Genomic DNA, 11715 nt, shown 5'->3' with positions numbered 1-11715 from the left:
AAATTTGCTACAGTGAAAAACCCCCTGTTGTGAAAAATTTCTTGCTGCAAACATGATTTCGTTGTAGAGGAGTTTCACTGTACTGTAATTATTTTCTGGATAAAAATTCATTTGGTGTTCAAAAAGTCTCTTTTCAAACTTGAGTCTTGAAAAGGAGGGGATCGTCTTATAATCAGTCTTATATTCGGGCCAATATGGTAATATATAAAATCCCCGCATATTGACATGTTTTTTCCAGGACAAATTATACCAGGAGGAATACCAGTTGGTGGTGACAGATGAGGAGAGGGAGCATATCTCCTCCAAACTCAGTGAAGCATCCGCATGGATGGACGACGATGGCTACACTGCAACCATCACTCAACTCAAGGAAAAGCTTTCTCAGCTCAAGCACGTATGCAAGGACATGATTTTTCGGGTGGAAGAGCGGCGCAAGTGGCCCGATCACCTCGCCGCCCTGGACAGCATGCTCAACACCTCCAGCATCTTCCTACGGTGAGCTTTGTTGACATGGAAATCTGAGGACGCTAGTTTGACATTGTCTTTGTTCTGACTTTTTTTTTTAATTGTTTTTATTATTATACTTTCAAAGGAGTGCAAAGCTCATTCCAGGAGACGATCAAATATTTACTGAAGTTGAACTGAATGTTTTAGAAAAAGTGATCAATGGGACACTGGTAGGTGACATTCATTTCTTTTTCTTCTTTCCAATCGCTCTACAGTTAGATCGAAAAGTTGAGCCGTGTGTGTGTGTGTGTGTGTGTGTGTGTGTGTGTGTGTGTGTGTGTTACTGTTCTGTAAAAAGAGATTGGGATGATGGAAGTTAGGGGTGCACTGATCATACTTTTCTGGCCGATCCCCGATCTTTATAAAGCCTGACCTGCTGATCCCGATTTCTTTTCATTACTTGTGGAACAATACTATTTGGGTTGTTTTAAATACATGAAGTCGTTTTTCCCAAATAGAAATGGAAAGCCTGTTAGTCATCTCAAAGCAGAAGAGGACAGTGGAGGGGAATGTGATCGGTGGACAAGATCGGTTTTATTTTATGAGATCCGTTGATCACCAATTACCACCACCTACCCCACCCCCCCCAAAAAAATTAAGAATATAGCCGCCGTTCCCAGCCAATGAATTGGTGCACCCCTAAACGGAATTCCAGTTATTTTCATGCCTTTTGAGCTAACTTCAGTGCCATGACAGAGGTGTGGGTGATGCCTATGGCAATTCTATAATGCCATCATCGGTAATGTAGGATTTAACATTGGACATGCTGATAAATCATTTGCACTTCATTTTCACACGGCTCGACACAAAAGTTTTTTTTACCAGCTAGCATGGACAGTCATACCTCGGTTTTCGACCATAATCCGTTCCAGAAGGCTGTTAGAAAAGCGATTTGTTCGAAATCCGAAACTATTTTATTAGCCCATGATTAGGGGCTAATACACTATGCAGAAATAACAAAAAAAAAAACCTGTCAGATTTGCGTAAATCACAACAAATACGTCTGCTCACAGTGAACGTTACACGAGGAAGCCGAGAGGAGTCGAGTGGCGTATTCGGGTTTGGTCGAAAACCCGTTTTCGGTCGTAATCCGAGGCGTAAAAATCTCAAATTTTCTGGTCGAAATCCGATTTGGTTGATAACAGAGACGTTTGAAAAGCGAGGTTTGACTGATATGTCGAATACAGTCCCTGTGTTGGTGGGAGCGTTAAAATATATGCACTTGCACACATGCGACAAAATGAAATTCTTGGTCGCACAGTTTGAAACGGGTCTCATTTGCGAACCGATTTCAAGTGCAGTCTCAAGATTTATTCAATTTATAGATTGCAGGAATCCATGTCAGTCTAACAGTTGCTGAATGCAACTTTGCTCTGTTCTGCGTTTGGCAATGCAAAGGTGGATACATGCGGGTTTACATGCTTGCAATTGAGTATTTAGGTTGAACCTAAGTAAAGATGCCCTATTTCTATTATTATTATTATTTATTTTTTTTTTTTTTAAACAAAGACAACTTGAGCTGATGCCCTTTACAAGTAATGCATGAAAACCACCGCCATCTGTCCAGACATGGAGGAATGAGATTGCCGCCGAGCAGGAGAAACGTTCTCCAAAAGAGCGTCCAGTCATGCTCTCCAAAGACATTGAGGCCAAGCTTGCCCTGCTGGACAGAGAAGTCAACTACCTTCTAAACAAGGCAAAGTTTGCCAAGCCGAAACCTAAACCCAAGAACAATACGAGCGCCGATAAAAGTAGCAAGGCCAATAGCACCGCTGAGCAGGAAGTCATCCTGCCCACAGAGGAGATCTCCGACGAAACGAGTGGTGAGTGACGCTTTCACACTCAAAAACATAATGAAACACCGATATGTGACAAGTAGAATTCCTTATATTGACGACACTTTCAAATATAGAAAACCTAGAAGACAAGCTGCCCCTTGATGCCACGCCCACAGAGGAGAGCACTGCTCAGATAGAATCTGGGACCAAATCACAGCTCGGAGAAGAAACAAAATCAGGTTGGTTTGCTTTTCAGTTTTGTGATGACGGACTTCCAAAGTCATTGGTATGAATTGTAACTAACGTTCTGGCTTGTTTTTCTTTTTTTCCCTTTTGTCCGAATTTCCAGGAACTGAGAAGGCTAAATCTGAGAACCACATAGATGATGAATTATAACAACTGGAACATGGAGTGTTATCACAATATTTATTGATGGTGTAAATGTTTTTTTTTCTTTTCATTTTTGACCTGATGTCCATTTGATGTTGATTTGGTTTAAAGACTCGTGATGACTTTTCTCCTTTTCCTTATGTTGGTCTCAGCAGCATACGCTTCACACTGTGACAAAGAACTTCAGCAACTTGGTTTAGTTGTTTTTTTTTTTTTTTTTTTAATGTTTGTTTTCACTCCTTTGCACTGTATTTTTTTGAACCCTATTGTTGTTGTATGCTGACGCTGAAGATCCTCTCCAGACAGCCCAACATGCACACCCACCTCTCCCAGGCCCTTGGAAGGAGCAAGAAAACAGAACTTCAATTATAACATTTCAGTCTGAGTCAATGTAACACATTAGATTGAATAGGCACTTTGGGTTATTGGTGTATTAAGAGTACAGTAACATTTTTTTTTTTTTAAACCAAGGAATTACCAAAAAAAAGGAATCGGACATTTCTGGCAGCCAGAGAGAGAAGATACTAGTTGTTAACACAACGTAAGAAAGCGATTTTTCATCGATTGTGTATCATGGCATAATTTTCAAAACATGGACAGTATGGTGTTCCATGGCAGTCATGTGACTCCATTGTTGTAATACTTTAAAAAAACATATTTGTCTAAAGTCAGAGCTGATATGTGATGACAAGTACACCGTATGCCCTGCGACCTGCACCATTACTTTTGAGAACATGTTAATTGGAAGATGACAATGAATAAAAGTGTAACTTTGTTGCCTCTGGAGTTGACTTAAGTGTGCACTGCTCAAAAGATTGTTTTTGGTGTGTGTACTATTCCAAATGGTACACTTTTTCTCCAGTTTATTTTAAATGGAATACGTTCATTGGGTGTTTTTTTTCCCTCCAGTTGAACTATTGGGAAAAAATTTGCACATTTAAAAAAATAAATAATTGTGGACTGATAATTTCTTGTTCAATGCTCTTGTACAGTTCATTCAGTGTAATTTTCCTAAATCCCTGCTAGTCACTGATTTATGCAGTTCAGCATTTCAGCCCATTGTTATGAATTATTTAGTTAATAAAAGCATGACATTGGACAACAGTTGTAAAAATTAGTCTCAATATGCCTCCTGGAGGTCGTGCTCTCTTGCAGGAAAAGCTTTTCTGCAGCCTATTTAACCATTACGATGAAAAAAACGTTCGTAGATTTCTTCATGGCTGGACGGACTCTTATCAAATGTGTAAAATTTTCACAAGATAAAGATGATGTGGGTGAAGTTCCGGCAGCTTATGTAGGCACGGCAATGCCAAATTTTAAAAGGAAAAAAAAAATGGTGATAGCACTTTGATTCGGTCACTGTGACTCATCAGATTTTCCAGCACCATAATGGTCACACCTTTTGGCGAAAAGTCACAATATTTGGTCTGAAGCAGGAAGCTTTACTGACCAATTTTCAGTTTTATTCGTTCACCGGGCTCGGTGTAGTACATTAAAATGTCCATCCATCCATCCATTTTCTGAGCTGTTTCTCACAAGGGTCGGGGGCGTGCTGGAGCCTATGCCAGCTGTCTTTGGGCAGTAGGCGGGGGACACCCTGAACCGGTTGCCAGCCAATCGCAGGGCATAAAAAAAATATATATATTTTATTAGTATTGCATTGATACATCAAGTCCACGTAACCGAATTAGCACACATAGTGCACTCTTGGACCTACAGTACTTGCTCAAATCAAAATAGGATTGAAAAAGTAATAAAAGTACAAAAACGTACAAAACACAATAGAGCTCCGGATGTCGGCATCACGCATCCCACAATGCCCCACGGCAAATGCAAACAGCCATTTCGGCAGGGTAGAAAACTTTCAGGAAACGCCGCACTTTGACAATGGTTGACAGTTGATGTGCATCTGGGTTCCACAACAATAGGGGGGCGGGGGGTCGAGTATTCTCCAGCCCACCATTAGAAGAACCAAGACCGCCCACTTACCCATCTGGTGCACCCGCTCTACAGTGAGACCAAGGTTAAACAACCTATGTTGGCATACCCTCCTCAAACAGCAATTGAGTTGGAATGCCCCGCCAGCCTGTGGTGGGCCTTGCTGCAAGCACCAAAATTCTCACGCCCATCTAGTGATGCCCACCAGCTCCGGTAAACAACAATGTAATAATTATTAATATGTGTGGGTATTATTCAAATGATGAAAATAATAATGTTTCATATTAAATATTCTCTTACTCACTTCCAAATTCTGGTTTTGTAATGGGTGGAGATTTGAATAAGATATTGGACCATAATGTGGACTGTTGGCCTGCAAGTGATCAGTCTTGTGGAAATAATACCTTGAAGGTATTTATGCAGTGGCGGCCTGGTGGTCGATTGGTTAGTGCGTCGACCTCACGGTGCAGAGGTCGTGTGTTAATGGAACACTCCAAATTGTCCCTCAGTGTGAGTGTGAGCACGAATGGTTGTATGTCTTTGTGTGCCCTGCGATCGGCTGGCAACCGGTTCAGGGTGTCCCCCACCTACGGCCCGAAAACGGCTGGGATAGGTTCCAGCACGCCCCGCGACCTTGATGAGGCCAAAGCGGATCAGAAAATGGATGGATGGAGTGTATTTATGCAGTGATGTGATGGTGATGGTTGGTGATACTTTCATACGGAACATATAAATCACTTACCTCTATCGCTCAGCACCGACGCCGCTACGTGTCATTGCAATGACTTTTTTGAGTCCTGTCGTTGATGTAGGCCAATATCAGCCATCTGTTGGATGTGGGCCCACCTGCCAGTGACACATCTTGAACAGAGGAGGGAAAGTGAGGGATTAGGGGAAGAGGGCAGGGGAAAGAAGCGTCTGTCATGATCAGGTCGCAAATTCATGAATGGAGGGAAACATTGCGGATGGCTGCTGCGATATGTTAACAACAGTGCAGCAATTTCCTTTTTCTGTCGAACTCTGGTCGTACCGGCCAGTCCGCCCTTGATACTGGGGTACAGCTATTTAATACTGGGGCATGTACCCCAGCAAAAGGGGTCTGGCGATGCCCCTGATTATACTGCATGTTGCTTCATCATTAGGAGACAACTCTCGAGAGGGAAAACATCAATTGCTGAGTTGAAAACATACAGCAATAGAAAAAATTGACAGTCCGTCATGTTTTTTCAACTTTTTGTTCATTTTGATATCTGGTGCCACTAAAAGCCTTATGAATCCAATCCAATACACCCTGATTTGTATAGCGCTTTCACAGCAGCTGCAGCTGTAACAAAGCGCGATACAAAAGGGTTAACATAAAATAAAATAATATAACACAACACATGTCATGAAACAAGGATGGTCATGCAATCTTAACCACTTTTCGTGCATACGCTTTGCTGTGTGAAGCAGTTCTCAATGAAAGAGGAGGGAATCAAAATGTCCTTTCACCAGTGGATCAGAGACGTCATGCTCAAAATTTACACACATCTGCTACAAGCTAAGTTCGAAAGTAAACAAGAAGCGTTAGCATCCATTGATGAAAAATGAGATTGATTCACTTCTCCTGTCCCATGTAAATCCATTTCAATTCCAAGCGGCGACTCTCAGTTTCAAATACGCATCCACACTCTGCAATGACGCTCTTCTCTCCTCATCCTCGGCTCCAGCAACCAATCATCCAACTGCACCAGCGCAGACTGTCCAACAGCACCGGCATCTCCGCAAAACAAAACGTGGCTGTGAAAGATGCTGTCCATTACAGGTGCAAAAAAACCCAAGTGCCCCGGGACTGTCCAGTGGCGGCAGTCAAAATTCGCCGACAGTCCTTCCATCAAAACCAATGCTGGTACAGTACATGCGTACTGCAGAGAAGGCGCAACCAATAAGCACACCAAAAAAAACGCTGAAAACAATCCACATTTGGTCTTCACAAAGTAACAACAAACACCACGTGACAAAACGAAAGCCAAAAAAAAAAAACACAGTTCTCGAAGAGCACTTGCCGACAGCTGCCAACTACGGCCCCATCTTGGATATTATCAAGTGACGAATTAATACAAAAGAAGGCATGGAATGCCTAAAAGCACCATTTTTGGGCAGTATAATCCCGGAGCCATTTACTACATATAAGAATTTGTGAAATCATTTTGGTTGTTATCAAGAAAACCTTTAGAACATCTCACAATCAGCTCTTAAATTCTTTTGAGATGTGTTTGCTCTCGTTTATTGTTCCCAAAAATATGTACCAGTACCAATGCCAGAAACAAGGGTGGCCTCTTAATTTTTTCCATCGCTGTATAATAGAGCGATTCTACCCAATTAATTGATTGCTCCATCAGAGAGCAAAGGCAAGTCAGAAGAGCATGGAGATGTCTCTGAAAAAACAGAGCGATGGAGATGTTTTGCCGGGCTTCGTCGCCACCTAGCACGTCGAATGAAAGGTGATCAGACACCAGGGCCAAGGCTTTCATCACTAAAGACGATGAAAAGTGCAAGAACACACAGCTACGGAGAAATACAAGTTAAAAGCTGAAGATCAAATAACTGAAGAAGGAAAAATATAGAAAATATTGTGAGAGGTGCAAGTTGAAGACGTGTCCAAATGTTGCGCAAGAACGAAGACTTGGACGGATTTAATGAGACACAAAGTTCCAGATCACAGAAAAAAGAGAAACATCTCATCACCCCTGCATGAAACATGACCCTCCAGCCATATGGACTCAACTTCAACCAATCCTTTGGTTCCTGAGGGAGACCTATCCGAAGATCAAGAAGCTCTTTTTCATCAGTGCAAATTGAGTCAAAAAATAATACTGTACCTCCCTAATGAGCAGAGTTTCATACCAGATGGCATTCACATCTGTAAACTGGAGTTTCCTGGAGGCTGGTCATGGCAAAGGGCCTGCCGATGGTGTTTTGAGTCACCATGAAGCGAACTCAGGCAGTTTCTATGATAACCTTTCATGTGAAGTACTTTCATTTCCATTTTATGTTTGAAAGACGCGATATAAATGAATTCAATTTCAATGCAGGTAGCCAGATGATGATGATGAGCTGTCCAACGTGGACGCAGCTTTTGCCCTCAGTCAGCTGCGATCGGCTCCAGACCCCCTGCAACCCAAAGACAAGATAAGATAAGAAAACCTTTATATGTCCCACAATGGAGAAATTTGTAATCTACAGCAGCAGAATTGAAGGGGTGGGGGGTAGAAGAGAAAAACAAAGTATTGCATGGACAAAATAAATGTTTCAGAAAAGTACAGGACAAATAGGTAGAAAATGGATGAATTCATGTTTCTTTAGTTATTAAGATTAAGATTAAAATTAAGATTAAGATTAAGATATCCTTTATTTGTCCCACACTGGGGAAATTTACAGTCTACAGCAGCAATTTTGGGGGGTAGAAAGAAGAAAAACATTATGATACGTGTTAAAAGTGAAAATATAGCAAAAAGAGTGAAGTGATTGCAATGCTAGCCTTAGACCAGGGGTGTCAAACTCATTTTTGTCTCGGGCCAGATTTTACTGACAGTTTCGCGTGGATGGCCGTTATGACTGAAACCATATAAGAAGTCAAGAATAACGCTTTATTCAACTATTGTTTAAGTTACTTTAATGAGGGGTTTGGTAACAAGAAAATGTTAACAGTATCACTCTTAGTTATCACAAATGAGAATTTGAAATTTTGGTAGAGATTTTTATAAGCATCATGAAAGTTGACAACTGTGATTTGCTTTCAGGGGCTACATAAAATGATGTGGCGGGCCAGATCTGGCCACCAAGGCCTTGAGTTTGACACATGTGCCTTCGACAAAGTGTTACTGAAACAACAGCAACAGTATGGTCACTAAGGAAACTTTACAGTCATTGCCCCTCTCCCCCTCACACACACACACACACACACACACACACACACACACACACACACACACACAAAACAGACGTTATCAAGCAACAATTTATGATAATGATTGGTTCGGTGTTAAACAATGATGAGTGATGAAGTCAATATGAACAATTTTTTTCCATTTTACAACACGAAATGGCATTTTGGATTGGAGTGTTGGCGCGGAGCACGGATGCGTATTTGGAACTGAGAGTCGTACTTGGAATTGAAATGGATTTACATGGGACAGGAAAAGTGAACCAATCTCTTTGTTTCGTCAATGGACGCTACAGCTTCTTGTTTACTTTGAAACTTAGCTTGTATCAGACGTGTGCACATTTTGAGCATGACGTCTCTGATCCACTAGTGAATGGACACTTTGATTTTCTCCTCTTTCATCTAGAACTGCTTCAAACAACAAAGCGTGTGAGAGAAAAGTGGTTAAGATTGCAGACTGTCCATGTTTTTATGTTATGTGTTGTGTTTATCATTTTACTTCATGTTAACTTTTTTGTAAAGCGCTTTGGTACTCTTGTGAAAGTGCTATATAAATCAGGGTTATTGTATTGTATTTTGATTAGATACATTTAAGAAAGAATTACATCAAATGCTGTTAAAAATTAATTTAGACAAGATTTTGATCTTCAAACCATATATATTAATTGATACAAATACTGTATGCAGTGAAGAACAGAAAAAAAATATGAATCATTAATATAATTATTTTCATTCTACTCTAATTGTGTTTTAGTTGTGACCAATTTTAGGACAGGGCAAGCTATTTGGGAAAAGCTAGAAAATATCGTTTGAAAATTGACTGTACTTTTACTCTTTATTTGCCCCGAATATATGATGCAAAATGTATACAGTATAGTCAATGTTTTTCTTAATCAACCACTTTGGCACATTTTTCAATTCAGAATTTGAACTACTTAGGTAGAATGGTCCATTAATGTCTTATCTGTTACTATTGTAATGTTGTGATTACAGTCAAATGATTTGTATATCACGTAACAACTTAAAACTACTTCAGTTTCGTTGCTTTCGCCGGTCGAGCATTTTCTCGAAATCTGCTGCCGTTGTTTAAAGCCACGCGGTTATCACGTTCGATTGCGAAATACTACGTCACATAGGAAGCGGTCACTGTCGTTGGCGCGTCACAAGATTGGACATTGGCTGTACGTTGAGTGCGTTTAGAAAACGTTGCGTGTGATTGGGTGCTTTGACCGCAATAAATAACGGTCCGTTCTCAAGTACTTCCTTTTCCTGCTTCACCACCAAGGACAAGCCACCTTCAGTCCAGACCTTCCCTTCAACATCCCGCTTTGTGAAAATATACCAGAACTCACTGCTTCGGTGAGTCATTTATCTTTTCGTTTGTTCTTTTTTTTTTGTCTTAATTCTTTGCTTGTAAGGTCAATTAATACCCGATTGTTTAAACGAATTGCATGACATCTCGTTAATGATTGTGAAATGAATGACTCGTCCATATTAACATTACACAGACCCCCCCAGCCCCCCAAAAAAAACACAAAAAAAATTATGAGGTTGTTTTCCCGTTAGTGCTTAAACAGATGCTATTCGTGGTAGCTTTAGGTAATGAGCGGAGATTAATGGATGGATGGGTGGGGGCGGAGGATGGAGACGTTCGAGAACGTTCTGCCCTCTAGCTAAGCTAACGGTTAACGCCAGCATCCTTACTGTGGAGTTGAGAGCGTGCGAACGACGAAACCTCGTCGAGAGAAAACAAATGACGACTGATTTGGAATATTCTATCCATAGATTTCCTATTTAATCAGCAGCCTACGTGCGTATTGTATTGTTCGCTCACCGTCAAAGGTTAGCATGGTAGAACATTAGCGAGCATCATGGTCACCATTTTGTACAACACGATGCCTGTTTCCGCCGTTGAAAGGCCATAAAATGGTCATTCGACGAGCTACACTTCGATTTCGCAGTGAGTGACGTTGAATCCGTTGTTATCATTGTTTCTCTGCGTTCGAGTTCATTTTGCCATCAGTTCTTTAAGTGGGTGAAACATAATTAAGTGCCAGTATTGCAGAATTTCGTTCTTGTCGAAGTCGCGCATCGAAGATGAGGAAACAGTCCAAATAATTTTAGGAAATAGTTTTGACACGGAAGTCTCCATTTTACATGGCTAACAAGTCGTTGCTTGGTATGAAGTAAAATGAAAAACATTCAAAATGGAAGCGGGAATAAAAAGATGCTCTCAGAATTGTGATGAAGCGTCATGTTAATGTCAGCAGTTGTTAATTTACCGTGGCCGGCAACTCTGCTGGTGTTATTTTGCTCTGGCTCTGATCGTTCAATTGCCGCAATGAGGAATTCTGGGCCCGACGTGAATCGGCGATTTTGCCGATTTCAGATCCCGATTTCAGCTGCGAGCGGTTGGACAATGTCAGTCCAGTAACTTCATACTAATTATAACTGAACATTAACTTTAAGGTTTTCTCTTGAACTTGTATATATGTGTTAATCCTACCACAACCTATTTTCCTGTTTGAATCATTTTTTTTCTCTTTTGTTATTAACATACCTACTTACCCCAACCATAACATTTTATTTTTGTGGTGCCCTAATCTTGCCAATTATTTGTTTTACAAGCTACATCAAAATTATTCAACTGCATACCTGTTCAATTCTTCAATAAATAAATGAATGAATGAAACAAAACGTGATTTTTACAACTCCCGACTGGCTACAAGATATTGTAAATGTAGTAAATAAATGCATTAAATCACACAGTTAGGATTCGAAACTGTGATGTGAAGAAACAAACCTAAAGAGCTGACCGGTGCAAATTTAATACCTGGAGTTTTTTGGGCGAAAAGCTAGGTGGCGAGTTGACGCTCATGTCAAAATAACTGCATTTTATATATATGCACACATGCATGTGTATGGGTGTGTGTCTAGCAGTGATGTATTCCTCGAGCCGGTCCTTGGTCTTGAGGACCGAAGGTCGGTCCTTGGCCTTCGGAGTCAATTCCTTGGCCTTGGCCTTGGCCTTGGGAATCAAGTCCTTGGCCTTGGCCTCGGGTTGCCGGTCCTCAGACACAATGAGGGATTAGAGCCTCGAATCCCTTGTCCACAGGTATAAAGTGGGACCGAGGATCGCAAAAACCACGAAGGAATCAAATAAATTCCATCCAGTGA

General features: G+C 41.0%; 2 protein-coding genes across 2 annotated transcripts in view; both read left to right on the top strand.

Annotated features, from left to right (window-relative positions):
• The window catches only part of hyou1 (hypoxia up-regulated 1), a 38160-nt gene extending 34709 nt beyond the window's left edge, over positions 1 to 3451 (top strand). Inside the window, exons 20-24 of the mRNA XM_019876226.1 lie at positions 239 to 495; positions 593 to 677; positions 2075 to 2330; positions 2420 to 2524; positions 2635 to 3451. Coding sequence (XP_019731785.1) covers positions 239 to 495; positions 593 to 677; positions 2075 to 2330; positions 2420 to 2524; positions 2635 to 2681 — 750 coding nt within the window. The 3' untranslated portion in view covers positions 2682 to 3451. The remainder of the gene's footprint in view (positions 1 to 238; positions 496 to 592; positions 678 to 2074; positions 2331 to 2419; positions 2525 to 2634) is intronic.
• A 6317-nt stretch (positions 3452 to 9768) lies between these two features.
• Positions 9769 to 11715, top strand: part of hspa8 (heat shock protein 8) — a 10507-nt gene continuing 8560 nt past the window's right edge. Inside the window, exon 1 of the mRNA XM_019876223.1 lies at positions 9769 to 9897. The gene's annotated coding sequence lies outside the window, so the exon portion shown is untranslated. The remainder of the gene's footprint in view (positions 9898 to 11715) is intronic.

This window comes from Hippocampus comes, unplaced genomic scaffold (genome assembly GCF_001891065.2).
Source record: "Hippocampus comes isolate QL1 unplaced genomic scaffold, H_comes_QL1_v1.1 scaffold119, whole genome shotgun sequence".
Classification (NCBI taxonomy): Eukaryota; Metazoa; Chordata; class Actinopteri; order Syngnathiformes; family Syngnathidae; genus Hippocampus; species Hippocampus comes.
The sequence above is the reverse complement of the archived record's forward strand: the minus strand, read 5'-3'. Positions and strand labels throughout refer to the sequence as shown.